Below are 16,498 nucleotides of genomic sequence, written 5' to 3' on the forward strand. Positions count from 1 at the left end.
TGGTCAAGGCCGAGCCTGGCCCCAGGCCGGGTTCATGGAGTAAAAACTCCTGAAATCCTCTCCAGGTATGGACCCGATATATAATGGTTGGGACCACTGACTGACTTGTTCACCCTTTACATACAAAGAGGCTACATAATGTTCGGTTGTAATACAACCAGTAATATAAATAAAGGTATAACTACATTTGTATCTACAGATAAACAGCTAGAACTAAACCAACTAATCTGAAATTTGTCTTAAATGGATACTATTAGAAGTCAAATAATGTATATAAAGGCCACTTCAAGACAAGCAAAAATACAAAAGCATCATCTGAAAAATACTATAAATGCATTATTTCAACTACTGGCCAAAACAAACATTAAGTATAACTGCTACAGAAAATACATTTTAACACGGGTACACCAGTCATCGACTTCTCTCACACGTTCCCACTGCAAGAGAACTTCTGTGGGCAACTCTTCTCAAAATAGTGACTTCTTGAGCTATTACTGTTTTCCAATTACCTTACCCTGTGTAAATGGGATTCTTTCACTAGTATAATTTAATCTGCTTCTTGATATTGGTTTAGCTCCTTGACTCATTAATGCATGTTCTCTCCACATATGCTGGTGTGTAACTAACTGTAGGACAATCACGGTGTGAGTGTCAGACCAACCTGCAGGATCTATGGCCTAGTGCTTTAAGCACACCTTCAACATTTTTAATTCAAGATAATTTAAATGGCTGGGAAACTCTGTATAATAAACCATCTCTTCGAGGAAGAGAAGTTGCCAGAGGAAGAACACCACCATTTATGTAAAGACATAGAAAGGATGATGCCTCAATTTAGGGAGGTTAATTATGCCAGGAAACTAAATGGTCGGGTCTACTTCTCGGTAAATTCAGTGTAAATAATTGCATCTCATTTCACAATACAAGCAAATTTACATTACCAATAATGACTTAATGATTGCTGAAACCTTTAACTGTTCTTCTCTCACACTTACTAGCATACATTGTATAAAAGTACATCATCATGATACTCAATGGGTCGTGCAATACTAACCATAAGAAGGCACAACAGAGATACGGTTTTGATAGATAGGGCCTTCATCTCCCAATGATGAGCGTGAAGAACGATTGCTACCTGTACTTCCCCGAGGTGGAACAGGTGGTTTAGTCTTGTCCTGCATCTGTAATAAACAGTTTACATACATCATATTTGCTAAGGTGCTAAGATTTTTTAAATATTTTTTAATTGCATTAAAGCAGACATAGTAGTAATATTTGTAAATCCCTTTAAGCCTCAAACTGTGCAAAAGCCATATGATGTGTGACCTTGAAGGGGGTATAATTCAAAACATTCTAATTATGTAAAAATTACTTAAAAATGTTAAACAAATCTCCAACTTATTGACTTCAGCTTCGTGAAACTTTCCTCAAAATATTTTCAGAAATTGATTTTAGACGAATATTTAAAAAAAAAAGTTTTGTTGATACGGAGAACAGTTCCTATTAACTGGAACTGATGGATAATGCAATAATAGAGAGATACAAGCACCTGTCCGATGCACAAAAGAATTAGTAGTAAGAAGTGTCCACAAAGTGGATATGTAGCTGGTGCCTTTATAGCATTGGTGAGTAATACATAATAAATAATTATGAGTAATTATGTTATTATGCTCTATTTTGTTATATATCATAAAAATACATTGCCCAATATTATTATCAGTTAATTTCAACAAGGTCCAATAATTTTTTTTTTAAGAGGAATTTGCTTTTTTTTAGGTTTCTAGGTTTTTTCAGTCAACAAATAAATCAGTTACAACTCTCAGAACTTGGGACTTTGAATTTTTTGGGGCTGATTTTTTTTTACAGATTTCAAACTATTTTCCTTGTTTCTTTAGGTTGTTTTGATGATTAGGGACCAGATTATGTTTTTTCTACTTGTATAAGGTATACCCTAAATATATTCCCTATAGCATTATAATTATTATAATCGGCCCTATATTTTGTTTTTTTTTGGGGAGGGGGTAATTTTTCTCGACTTCATTTCTACACACATTGACTTACAACTTTCACATACTTGAGTACGAATGCCAAACAATGTTTATTACAACATACAAGTAAATTCATGAATTAGAACTGCCTTATTCATTGTCAACAACTTCAATTATATCTCTAACTAGAATTTCAACTTACTTCAGTATCCAAAAATCTAGTTTCTAACCGATTCTCACCAGTTTTACATATAGTGTGCACAGCTGTCTGTTCTACAATCACTATAGAATTGACTTTTCATAAACTCTAAACGTTTGGAGTTATAAATTTTTGTTGTCTAAATTTGTGCATATTTCAAATGCCATATTGACAATTTTTTTTTGCAGTAAACTATACTAAAAACCTATATTCTAAATATATGAAAATGCAGATCATATGCTATTCTGAGAGGATAACACCACCAAATGAACAGTTTGTGATATTTTTATATTTTTGCAGCCGATTCAAAATCTGAAATTTTCAATATTCAATGTTATAAAAAAAAATGATTTCCTTGATTTTCAAGTTACATTGGTATCATTTAGACAAAGTTGGAGCTAGTCATTTACATCATATCCAGACATTTAAGACCAGGATGGCTAAATAAACTGAATTATCCAAGTAACAGGTATGTGACTACTACTAAAATATCCAAGAAAAAACAAGAAAAAAAATCACTGACATTTCAATATATTTTTGTGATTTGCAGTAGTATTCTTGCAATAAACCATTTTTTTTTACTTAATTTGTGCAATAATGTAGATTTATTATGTTAATGGAGCCCAAACATGTACAATACAGATGGCAACCATCAAGTGTAACTGGTTTAACAGCAGTGCCATTACAACTCACCACATCAGAAACAAGAAGAGCCAGGAGAGACATGGAGCTCTGTCAGTAAGTCAGAGTCTTAGTCAGTAAGGCTAAATTGTGTCTAGATATGACAAATGACTAATTTATATTGTACGCAGCAAAAATTTTAAATCCCCAGTATAAAATTACCTGAAACAATGGTGCAAGAGATAAAAATAACCTAATACATGCTCAGCTTACTCACATGCTCCAGATTGGCATACAGGGGATTGTCAAGGGCCTGAGAATGTGGCCTGGTTGGATCTAAACCACCTCCTGCCCCCTGCGGATGGCAGCTGACAGCACTGCGGTGATGGACTTCAGGAGTAGAGTGACCCGATGAGTTGTCCGAGTCACGGGAAGGAACTGCCACCATGTCGCTGCCCACCTCCCCTTCCTGTCACATGCAACATTCCAACATGACACAAACCCAGGACATGTACAAGCACAGACTTGGTCACAAGACACCAGGTGTTTCAAATCAAAGACCATGGATTTTAATAATTTAAATGAAGTGCAGGTGAGCATTTGGCATAACATATTTGAAGCATCAATTTGAGAAAAAAAAATTGATTGCAACTACTGTACTAGTGCAAAACATTTAGGGTATAAATATGTCCAGCAGTAATACCAACAGGGATCAATGGACCCTTAGACAATGACACCACAAAGAGGGATAGCACAAACACATCTACCTACTGAAGAGAAGCGAGTAATTCAATCATTCAATGCCATTATCAAAATGACAATTGGCAACCACCAGGAATGCTTTTAGATGTTAGTGAGGATATGGATATATGAGAATGCTGTAAGACATTAGTAGGAATGTGGATATGCAATAATACTAAGATGTTAGTGAAGATTTTAACGATAATGCTAATGGAAACAAGACGGTAAACTCACTTGGGGGGGAAAAAAAATTGCTGGGAAAGCACGGGATAAAATGAACATTTTCGAAGTTGAGAAAATTGTCCAGAATGTTTAATGATTCGGTAAACTACTTTAATGTCAAAATTAAAAATAAATTAAGTAATTTATATTATACATACCCAGTAATAGGTACTGTACATGACTTTTCTCCATTCTGAATAATGAATTGAATACGTTAAATATAATAAATAATTAAAAATTATAATTATTATTATTATTACATATTATAAGGTTCTAAAGTTATGCAAAATTAAGGTAATATCAAAGATTTAATCTAGTTTCTTTGAACTGTAAAAAATAATGATTTCAAATACGTTAAAAAAAATATAAAAACTGATCCTTTAAAGTTGATCATACATTACTGACAAAGACTTAAATCGGCTATATAAAATTGGGCGCACTATTCTCTATAAACATATTTACAAAATAGAGGACAACAAGATTTTTCTATTTATTTATATATGTATAATTACTGGTCAATCAAAAACATGGAGGAATCATTTAAGCTTCAGTTTAAATTACACAAGCAATTCTTTTAGTCATAAACAAGACGAGGGAAAGGCTGAGGGGGTCATTAGGAAGAACACAAAACATTCTTGCACAAGGGGTTACTCCTGGAAAAAATACAAAATGAAAAAAATTAAATAGATTGTCTGAATGATTTACTCATTAATTGAAAAATTCAGGGGTCCAAATTTCAAGGGGGTGTAAAAACGGCAAGAGCACGATGTAAAATTATTCATGAAAAAATCCTTATATATGATTAAGACAAAAGTATAAGAACTAAATGAATATGAAGTGTGCTTAGTTTTACAGATGTTCCAATGATGTGTTTAATCCTTCTCGGATAGCTGTCATTTATTTAAGAGGAAAAGAATATCTGATTATCTGTGATGAATATTAAGAAAGATTATCTGTGATGAATATTAAGAAATGATACAAAAGCCTTCACCAATCCCTTTTAATGGTGCTTATTCTTGAAAAAATTAAGTGGGGAAAAGTTAATAAGACTGACAGACATACATTCCCAGAGTACAAAATAGTTCTCCCACATTCCTGTAATGGGTGTAACAGCCACATTGTAAATACAAGAAATTACAGTGATCACATTTGCCTCTACCACAAAAGACCAAATTAACACTTTTAAAGGTAAAAATAAACATGAAAGGAGAGATTATCAGGTCACTGATATATTTGTGCAAAAGCAAGAAATTTCATGCAAATGTAGAACACCATCAGCCACTACAGTCTACTTCACACTAACTGTATAAGTCAACCCTTAACTACAATTAAGAACCAACAACATTGAAGTACTACACTAATAAAGTGGGTTAAAGAAAACCTTACACCACTTCACTGAAAATGCACTTATTTCAACAACAGAAAGTAGTCAGATTACAAGTTTGCTGAAGTGTATACAACGCACGTTGTAACAATCAAATTATTTAAGCTTTTGGTTTAACTTCGTGAGATTTGAAAAAATTACCATTAGTTCTTTAACCCACAAGGAAGGTGAATACATCTTACAAACCTTATGGTTGTCATATGACATGAGCTGCATTGATGGTGGCAGCTGGGCATGGAATCCCAATTTGGTGACCCATTCCTCAAGATTAACTCCAGACTCGGCAACAAAGAGATACTCTGCATTATCCCGAGTGATCACTCTGTTAACAAATAGAGTTCAACATTATTGAGGATTTATGTGCTCCTTATTTGCAGAGACTGACATTTGCTAGTTATTAAAGAAACAAATAATTTATATTAAACACTTTTCAGTTCTGATGATGCTAAAATGTGTCATCTGTACTCCTACAGTAAAAATTCTGATACTAAAATGTGTCATCTGACCGCTATTCATAAACATTGGTTTATTCATCGCTGTTGTGCATTTACAAACATGTTTTATCGAGTGGATTCTAGCATTTAAATATCTTTGCATGCTCTCCAGGTCAGAAACGTTTCCAGCTTTGGCTGGGACAGTTAGTGTGCAACAATATTCTACTCTAGAGAGCACTAATGTCTTTAAAAGTATCATTGGTCTGGCATCTCTTGCTTGGAAGGTTCTTGTTATTCAACCTGTCATTTTTCTTGCAGTTATGACAACCACTTTGCTGTGTTCTTTAAAAGTAAAATCTTCTGATATTATTACTCCAAAGTCATTGGGAGTAATAATTACATGGCTTTTTCTTTCAATAGTGTGGTTTGACAGTTTTATTATATGTCGTTTCTCCTTTGATGTTTTAGTTTTTTAATTGGAACTTACCCTCATAAGCATGCTTGAAATAATTCCCTGATTCCATGTGTATTATGTTACCCAGTTATCATATATCATCACCCTTATTTCCAAACCCATATTTACCCAGGTCTTTCCTGAATTTAAAGTTATCTAATTTATATCCATTGTTTTGTGTTGTATGCTATGTTGATATAATTAAAATCTTATTTATATCCCCCTTTTGTTACACCCCCTTTATCCAGTTATATAAAGGAACACAAGCAATTGTTTCAAGATGCTTAGATGGATCAAACAATGGCAGAGTGCTTGTGGCTGCCTACTTAGTGCTATGAACATCATGAACAGCAGTATGTTCATCAATATCTGAACATTGTACACAGTCTATCACAGTCAGGCTCTTCTATAATACTATCACAAAATAATAGCAATTACATATACATATATATATTTCATAATTTTTAAGCGATGTTGTGGTCATAAGCTGAACACTGCTGCTGCTAGTTCATTCTGCATGCACCAACCATGGTTGCTTACTCAGTACCAGAGTCTTCACACAGAAAAATGCCATGATAAAAAAAAAAAAAAAAAAAAAAAAAAAAAAAAAAAAAAAAAAAAAAAGAGCCCTGAGAAAGTCAATGTGAACTCTGTGTAGTCGTGGGACTTTGAAATTTTGTTCAATATTCAAAAAGATAATATATGATATGCACCCTCTAGTCAGTCAGGCCAAAATATTATATATATGATTTATGCCATAGAAGGGTTAAACTGCTTGCCACTCTTCGTTTACACAACGGTACAAATTAAACTGGTCCCATTATTCAGCAAAATTTAACAAATTAAAATGTCTCGATGTTACTGCCAACAAAAATATTTTTCCAAATAAAATTTTAACATATTTCACACATTCAATTAAAATAACTACCTGAAAACATGTTTCTTTTTGGTATAGTCATCAGCTATCTCAATCTTCGCTTGATGAATGGAAATTGGGGGAGAGGCAGCCTTCTGGTCATAGAAATCATCATCGTCCTTGAAGAAGCACAACAACTGACCACACAGTACTGCAAAATAAAGGAACAAGAAATGCATGAAGATGACATTACATCAGCAAATGCTTCTATGATGAATGGATGTAGGCATATTAATATTGTGTTATATTGTACTATGGCACAAGCAAGCACACACGTCTCGACTGATGAGCTTTCCCTCGATTAACGAGAGTTCCCGCTGGTTCTCGGACACCGACGACAGTTTTGTTGTTATTTCACAAGACGAGTTTTCCCACATGAGCTCAGTGCCATCAATATCACACCACAATAACCACACACAATAAACGGATTAAACTTGTTTATTGAGGTGCCACTGTACTCTGTCATATGACACTTTGAAACTACAGTACTGACACTTTTGGCCTCCACTGCTTTCTTATTTAACTTGTTACAACTATCTACTACTGTTTGCAAAAGTGAACTTTTCTTGTGTTTTCTGTAACATTGTTTTCTTAGTTTGAATACATGTCCTCTTGTTGTTAAAGTTGCATTTCTCAAAAAATGTGTGGAGGAACCCAACACACAGCTAAGATAGAACTTACGTTCATCCTACACAAGTGTCAAAGTAGCACAGTTTATAATGTGGGGACTTTGGAGCTGGTTAAAGTTTATAGTGAATCCTTCCTAGTCAAAAATGTGACTTAGAGGCTGTTTCTTACTCTGAGTTGTTGTAAATTGGGGACCCCATTAATGTTTATGTTTACACTTTTAAGACACTTATCTATATAATGTGTGTAAGCAAACACATTTTCTCTGGTGTAATTGCAGGGACCCAAAGTCTCAGAGAAGAGAATAAAAGGAATTCAAAGAAGACTTTACAGATTCACCCTGAACACTTGAGAATTTTTTCTACCACTAATTTTGTTTTATTTTATACAATGTTATTTATTGATTTATTTTTAATTTTATTTATTTTATTACACTTACAGTTTACAGAAAACACACATGTATTACGCATACGAGGAGTCACAATAATGTTGCTGAAATATGTTGACCAAACCACTAACTAGAAAGCGACTGGACGATGACATTTCGGTCAGTCCTGGACCATTCTCACAATCGACTTGAGAATGGTCCAGAACGGACCAAAATGTCGTCGTCCCTTCACTCTCTAGTGTGTGGTTCGGTCAACACATGTATTACAATCACTATTCAAAAATCTCATCCAACTCTGCAGATGTGGAGTGCATGCACAAGATGCATCACGCATTTCCTCTGGATTGCAACATTAAATCACTGGAACAGAAAACTGGCTGCTCTTGGGTGTCTGGTTTGCTTAACGAGTTCCTCACCCACCTCCTCTAGGAACTTAATGCACACTTACCCCAGGTGCCAAGGGTCTCAAGAACTTTTTGGCACAAACTTTTAACTTTTTTTAATACGAACAAGACTCTCAACGCCTAAAAGTGAATTTCAATATAATAATGTGAATTTCAACTAAAAATACTAACCTGTGTAAAAGATTTTCCACGATCTGATTGTTGCCTTTTTACCGCCACTCTGTAGTTCCTGCTTACGCTCAAGATAACCTTGTATTTCGACTGGTGGCAAATTGGCCATATTTTCCATACGCTTGTGTTTGCGGAAACTTTGTGTTCTCCGTCGGGTGGTGAAGCTTGGAGTTCGTTTGGCTTTCTTCAAGTCGACTTTCATACTCTCGGCTCTCTTGAGATCTAATTAAGAGCAATATAAAAATAACCTTAATGCATTTTAAAAACAGTATGAATTAACTTTTACTTATTTCAGTCACTAATTCTAGGGTACACTAAAAATCAAACTCAAAATAGTTAAAGTACAAATTTATTATTTCAAACACAGGAAAATAAGTATAAGAAACTTCTGTTTTAATGATGATTTTTTGACCCAGTTGCTGCTTTATATCATCTGCAGGTCTACAAGCATTGGCAAATCTATATATATACTACACAACAAAATTAAATGTGTAACCGGCTTGCCTAATAAACTAGCAAGGCAAAAAACAAAAAAGGCAAATTCTAATAATGTGCTATTATACACAATTATTATTATTATTGTGCATAATATATATTATTTGTGAGCACAAATAATATATATTTTACTGTGTAACAAATTATAGGTATTAACTACTGTTGACCAGTATTGTACCAACACCAATAAATGCCTTCAGCATTAAACATGCAACAAAATACATAATTTGTGGTGATTAACTGACAAAAGCAACACCATTAATAAATTACCCTCTATCCAGTGACCACAATTAAACATGCCAAATCATAATGCCTGTAAGAGATGCACAGGTGTCCAGAAGGTCCAACTCCTCCAGACACCCGGAGTTGTTTAGTGAGATTATTATTATAATACTTAGTGATGTACCACATGCCTTCCATAAACAGTGTGGCGGCAAGACTCCATACCAGGATGGAGCCCGTAGAAATTAATATATAAAGTGTTGACAGTGTCAGGCATGCATGGAGCTGTATTATTCTACTAACAAATTGGGTTCACAAATTTGTCCACTTTAATTACTTACATTACTGAAGTTCTCAGCTTTTAGCACTGCACAAATGGCTTTAAAAATGCAGGTGATTAAGAGTCTCTGCAACTTACGGTAATATTATCATTGAGAGTTTTACAACAACCAGTTATATAATGGTTTGCAGTTTGATTGTTTTGCAACACTTACTGCAATATTCTTCCCAAAGAGAGAATACCACAAATAAAAATTGACAAGTCGCAATATTAATCCATTCCAAATTACTTCTTGCTTACATTTCCTCATAAATATTTACACGACTCAAAGAACACATCAGTTAAACAATCTCTATTACAGGACTATACATTACTGTTCCTCCTAATCACAATTTTTTTACAGAATTTATTATAGTGTTCACAATTGAAATGAAAATCTTAAATATGTCCTCATCTTAAAACATAAGCATAGCATATCACTGTTGTCATATCATTAGGAAGTTTTACCTAGCAATTTGTCCTTGTCCTTCCCAGCATCTGATGTTGCCAGTTTCTACTTCTCGGCAAGAAACTAATCCAGGCTGTGCTCTGAGTTGGCTTCGTCTCCCCATCCTTGCGAGTTGTTACAAAATTTTTGGATGGTTTCTCTTTCGTCCTTCCTGGCTAAGGGTTTCGAATCCTGATGGTATTCACCTTCAGCTTGGATAGACGATTGACTGATGAAGATTAAGCTACCACAAGAGGTGGCACGGGGTATGAGTAGCCCCGGAGGTGGTAGATGTTTGGAGTGAATGTGGTCTTTGGTCGTGTAACATCTTTAAGCGTGTCTGGACTCTTTGTCCTTGGATAGATGAAAGTTTATTAAATGGGTAAAGCACTGGGAACTTCCAGAAGGGAGAATCATTATATCCTTCCTCCAAATTTGAGGTGAACATCTCTGCTTTTCCTTTCTCAATCCAGTTCATTATGCCTCATGGATGCACTTCTGAACTCCCTATGCAAAAGTTTCCACTGTCCAGTTCACTTCCTTTCAGAACTTCGCAGGTAATTATGACTTCATTCCAAGGAACTCTGACATATCTTATCTTGACCATATTAGCATTAAAGCTCCTGGCTTCATTACCAAGTTCTTGATTTTTCCTGGCTTGCAGGTACTGGCTTGTTCCCTTTGTGGAAGTGGCAACTGTAGTGTCACTCAGACACATGAGCAGAAGAAAGCATACAAGCTTTAACTGATGAGGCAGTCTTCATAAATAGTGTGTTTTTCAAGCCAGTTTTCCCTCGAGAAGTGGCCTACTTTGCTGCGTTATGTCATCATCTCCCTCTTTCATACTGCATCACGTTGCAGTGAATATGAGAGTGTATTTGCCTGACTAGTGTCAGGCAAATACACTCAAGTACATACTCCCAAGTCAAGCCTGGGCCAGGCCATGCTTTGGGAGAAAATGAACTCCGACAACCTACTCCAAGTACAATCCAGGACCTCAAATTATTATCCCAGCCCCTGCCAGATGCCTCCCCCACCAAAAACAAGCCAAGTTACTGGAAAGTCATACATAGAATCCAAAATATGATTGAAACTCTCTTGGAAGAAAGGAGGACAAATTAAATGCCAACAGCAAAAGTGAAGAAATGTACTCTTGGAAGTAACCAGTAGTAAATATTGATGGACATAACTTTGGCAAAGCCTCATCCAGAGAAGAGGCAAACAAAGTTTAGCAAAATGCCACACCTAAGACAGTAAACTAGGCCTGCAGTTGCACAGTAAACAACTAGGCAGACATAATCTGCATCTTGTTGATAAGGTGGGAATGGATCTTTAAATTTGCAGCGACCAAACTCGAGGAGCAGAGCAGAACCCTGGTAGCCCGTCCTCATAAAAAGAGGCGAAAGTCCATTCCATGCACCCGCCAAACCCCGTTTATGAATGAAAAACGGTTTACACATGACTCAACTGATGATGTTTGAACACTTCTCGAACAAATGCTTCACTTACTACTTTTAGTCAAACCACAATGCTGTAAATCCTTCACCCATGTACTACAAATACAAATATTGCCAACAGAACTTACACACCTAACCTAATCAATGCCTAAATATGCACAGTATGCTAATACATAACAATATTAATTTATATTTGAATTTTTTTTTATTTTGAATGAAGATCATGTTAAAATTGATGAATGCGTCTTTGGGGTCGACTGCTGGATGGAATGGACGTGGTCTGAGGACAGGTTGGAACCTGGTCATGACAGGAGTATACACGGCTCAGTTTAAGAAGCCAAGAGTCTTCCCAAACACAAACACCAAAAATAGGAAAAAAATCTCCTCCCAGTCCAGGACCAACAGACAACAGTCTCTCCAATATTTGACAGTGATAACATGGGGCTGGCCAGCCAAGATGTGACAGGAGACATAACACACACAGCTCATGTTGCACAACAGGGGACAACAAGTCCTACCTAACCTTACCACCAAACACATACAAATGAAGGGAACTAATCTTTGGAAACAAGACAAGTTAAGAGAGCATGGAACTGCTCAAAGGCTTGTAATTTTACTTTAAACAAGTAGAGGCTGCTGGGCTGATTAGCCTCAACATTCACAATGTTAGCACTTTGAATGCATACTATGCTATTACTGTACATTAAAATCATTATGCATTGTAAAGATTATACATTTTTCCCTGCAACAAATAATTAAAGTGTTCCTGAAAGTATATTTAGTACAAAAAAAATCATGGATAACAAACACAGATTTTAAGGACATATTGGATCATCCATAACTTGTCCTGTAACTTGTACATGACACTTAGTGCACGGGATAGCATATTAGGTGCTTATAATACACAACTCGTAGGTGAGTATACAATGCAGTCCTGAGGAAAGAACTTGTGTAATCATGTGTCATCAACAAGGCCACATGCAGCATGCACTTACCAGCACCTCTGTTAAAAGGAGGATTTGATCTGAACAGTTCCTGGCGCAAGCTGTTACCTCTCTTTAGACTGGTCAGACTTGTCTGGGACCCAGATCTATAAAGACCATCTCCATCAGGTACCTCCAGAGTTTTCCTGTTGGGGAGAATAAGTATTACAATGGCATTCTTGTACTTTTTATTATTCACCAGTAGACAAAAGCAAACCGGCATGAACACAAATCTATGTCATCTGGGTCAGTTTACTTTCATTTTTCTGGTGAATTCCAGACACTACAAAACATCAAGGAGGGACTGAGAATATATCCAAAAGTTTTAAATGTATATATATAGTGATCACATGCTAATAAATGCTCATTATCTGCTAATATTTTATCCGGTTAGGATAATATTCCATATTTTGTATCATGTTACGTATATATTTAAAAAATTTACATTCAAGGGTCTTGAGAGTTTAGATGCTCAAAATATAAATATCACACGCAACTGTAAACATTCTCAACAGCCCCAACACCAAGCAATGTTTATTAAATTACAAAGCTGTATGCTCTATGTGCAAAATGTTTATCTCATGCTTCCTGTGTACAGAACACGGGAAGAATGTACGCCACCACCACCACCCACCACTTCACTGTAGCCAGACGCAGTTCATGTCATTGATTTTTACCAAAAACTATATTTTACATTATATTTGCATTTTCAATGAGACGTGCTTTTGATAGATGTTTCTAAAGCCTTTTATGCACTTTATAATGCTAAGTTTCATAATGATAATGTATATATATAATGCCTACTTCTAATCCCTAGTCACTTATCTTGTTTGCATTAATGAGCAGCTTTACATTTCAGCAAAACTCGCAATACAGTATACTAATGCAATCACAAGTAATGTATATAAGCAATGGATACAAATGAGTTTTGTGATGCAATTTAACAAGTCAAACTTTACATTCCCACACTGAACCTTTAATCACATACACAATTCAATCTTCCTCTGAATGATAAAGCTTAACCTTTAAGAGCAATATATATATTCATTTCAATTAATGAGGTTAAAAACACAATTCATATTTAATAAATGATTATAGCTGGAACCGGTTGAGTTGTGTACTTATGAAAGGTTTTTGTTATGATGCACTATTGCAGTATACTCCCATGGCCATTATACAAAAATGAAGCAAATGGTTATCAACAAATTTGAGAAGCGGTGCGTCGATGCGAGGTCAGACCAGGTGCTCCAGGCATGGTTTAATTGATTAGTGCATCAATACCTTATGAGAACCTCTCCCAGAGAGCTTGAACGCTTCCGGTACCTTGGATGAACCTCAGGAGTGCTCGATGTCTCAGCTGCCTCAGAGCTGGAACTGTGTGGGCAGTGCAAGGTCAAGTGAGGTCAGGAAAGATGGGTCAGTGCAATGAGGTCAAGGACATGCTTCAAGTAGTCAAACGGAAACAAATTCACAACAAATTGGACTTGGGTGCAGGGTAGTCTATTTAAGAAAGGAGGTACTATAAACTCATGCAAATTATATCAGAGTAGCTTTGTGATACAACATTAACTGTACAGTTTATATCCCAAAATGCAGTCAACTAACACTACCATGCAATTTTTGTTAAGTGGAAAGCTAAATGCCAAGTTAGGATCAAATACTGGCCAGTCATTAGCCAACTCAAATTTATTTAATGAACTATTTATTTAGACTATTTAATGAAAGGCTCTTGCATGAGAGAATGACAAACGGGAAGACATCTGAGGCCTCGGTAAATAAATGAAGGGGAAACAATGAGCTGGCAACTTCTTATAATTAGAAGGTTTAGGAAAACTCTTGTTTTGAGGATAACTAGAAATGAACTGGAAATTTTTAAATACAATTTTAAAAGACTACATAGTTGTTGCAAATTTATACCATATATAATCATAACTAAGTACCAACAAAGTAATTATACAGGACATTTTTGAATACTAATGAACTACAGGGTGCCTATATAGTATTACAATTGAAATTAAATAATTTGCTATCTTGGTAGTATCCTAAACTAAAAGGTTCAATCATATCTTTACACTATAAGAGCAATAACACGATCCTTCATTTATCTATAACTTTACCTTTCCCCTGATCATACCATGCCATGCAATCAACACGAGGCCTTAACCTACTTCTGGCACCAAGGACTGCCTTGAAATTTGTGCACAATTAAGTCAAACTATATTAAACAGAGAACAAAAAATTCAGCATTACAATAAAGTTTAACCCATAATTTGTCTCTTATCCTTTGATGCAGAGAAAGAAAGTTGATTCAGCACTATGTTCTCTTCAACTTTCTGTTCCTCAGCCTGGAGAAGTGTGTCAAGCAACAATCGTACACCTGCCAGACTGGTGCTGGTAGTGTGTGTTGATTTTATGTCCATTATCCAGTCTGGAGTGCAATTTCTAGTCATGGGACTAGCAAGCTCTCAAAGCCTTAAGTCATGCTTCTGTCAAGTCACAGAATCCAGTTTTTGACCTACAGGTGGTGAAAAATTCTGCTGTTTTCAGGATTTAAGGTTGGGTACAGAATATTCAATGTATGTGACTATAACCAAGTCCCCAGTCAAGCAGATTTTTGGAATACAGAGGGTAGAAATGGCATCCTTTATGCTTACATAGTCCTTGTTAGGACTGCCAATATGTCATGTAAACTACAGTCTGATAAGGAAGTCATAATTCTGAAAAGTACTATAATTAACAATTCCAACTTGATGCATGCCCTTGCATGCAACCAAGATCCCGGGGAGGAAGCTTAACAATGATGTGCCCATCCCATGGATTAATAAGCAATCAACAGGTGCATAGATGATGAATCTGAGGCCACATGCAGGATTAGCTTTACATGTTATAATTTTTATACTATAGTTTATATACACTATCCTTATTTAGGGAAGTGATCAAGCAATTTGTGTTATGGTCATTGAGATGAGATTCATTAAGAATGCAGCAGTCACCTTAACCCCTTTCAAACTTTAATTTCATACACAAGCACCTTCAACTGCCACTAAGTCATTCACTGACAAATACCACTCCATTAAGAACTACTCCCTCTTTTCCACCATTCCTACAATTCTTACCTCATTCTACTTCTTATTTTCACTTCCCAGAGCATCCCAGACACTGATTCTTACCTTATTCTACTTCTTATTTTCACTTCCCAGAGCATCCCAGACACTGCCTTAATCGACTGAGTTAATTGACTTTAACCCTGTCGTAGCTCAGTCGATTAAGGCAGTGACTGGGATGCTCCCGGACGCAGGTTCGAATCCTTGTCACGGCCCTTGTGGATTTGTTCATGTTGTGTATCATTGCTTATTCCTATGTCATTCATGACTGGTCTCTACTCTGGTGTGAACTTTTGAATCTCCTAGAACCTCTTTACACCTAGTCACTTCCCAGGATACCAATCTTATTTTAGCCTAACCACTTTATATTTTAATGTATTTTCCTCCTCTTGGCTCCTATTTCATTGTCTGCCATTATTTAAGTTTCAATTTATCTCCTTACTGCATAAACATTCCAAGCTCGTTCTGGTTTATCTTTCTTTGGCTCAATACTTTGCTGCCTCTTAAACATGAGGTTAATTTTACTCTACCACCTTCCTGTCTGAAAGACTTCATAGTCAGCATGTTTGTCTCGGGTACATTATCTTGTCTCATGACTTCCTCTCTATGCTACGTTCCCACTGCAAATCCTGCTCTTCCTTTCAGTAATCACGTTTCCTCCTTGATATATTAGTTGCCAATTTGCTTCCTTCAGAGCAGCAAAGTACCGGTAATCAAACACTGATGCCAATTACTGGCTCTCTGATCTTCTAGTCTATCCTTTTAATGTCCATCTTACTCAAGAACAATACAATATCAAACTAGAAAAATACATACTGGTAATCCAAATTTGTGTTTGTAATAAACCCTATACAGAGAAATTGTGCCAAAGATTTCCTTCACTGGAAGGGCTAGACAAAAAAAAAAAAAAATGATAAATAGTTC

General features: G+C 35.8%; 1 protein-coding gene across 17 annotated transcripts in view; it reads right to left on the reverse strand.

Annotated features, from left to right (window-relative positions):
• Positions 1–16,498, reverse strand: part of kst (spectrin beta chain, non-erythrocytic 5 kst) — a 242,070-nt gene that overhangs the window by 9,724 nt on the left and 215,848 nt on the right. For 9 of the 17 annotated variants that reach the window (XM_045767218.2, XM_069317861.1, XM_045767217.2 and 6 more), the window contains 7 exons: positions 13,752–13,844; positions 12,483–12,616; positions 8,547–8,768; positions 6,969–7,107; positions 5,339–5,474; positions 3,083–3,274; positions 1,052–1,178 (listed from right to left, as the gene is read on the reverse strand). In XM_045767218.2, the coding sequence (XP_045623174.1) occupies positions 1,052–1,178; positions 3,083–3,274; positions 5,339–5,474; positions 6,969–7,107; positions 8,547–8,768; positions 12,483–12,616; positions 13,752–13,844 (1,043 nt within the window). Of the gene's footprint in view, positions 1–1,051; positions 1,179–3,082; positions 3,275–3,370; positions 4,422–5,338; positions 5,475–6,968; positions 7,108–8,546; positions 8,769–12,482; positions 12,617–13,751; positions 13,845–16,498 lie in introns of those variants that run through there. The other 8 variants (XM_069317863.1, XM_045767222.2, XM_069317862.1 and 5 more) reach the window with 8 other exon arrangements.

The sequence above is a fragment of the Procambarus clarkii genome, chromosome 89, assembly GCF_040958095.1.
Source record: "Procambarus clarkii isolate CNS0578487 chromosome 89, FALCON_Pclarkii_2.0, whole genome shotgun sequence".
Classification (NCBI taxonomy): Eukaryota; Metazoa; Arthropoda; class Malacostraca; order Decapoda; family Cambaridae; genus Procambarus; species Procambarus clarkii.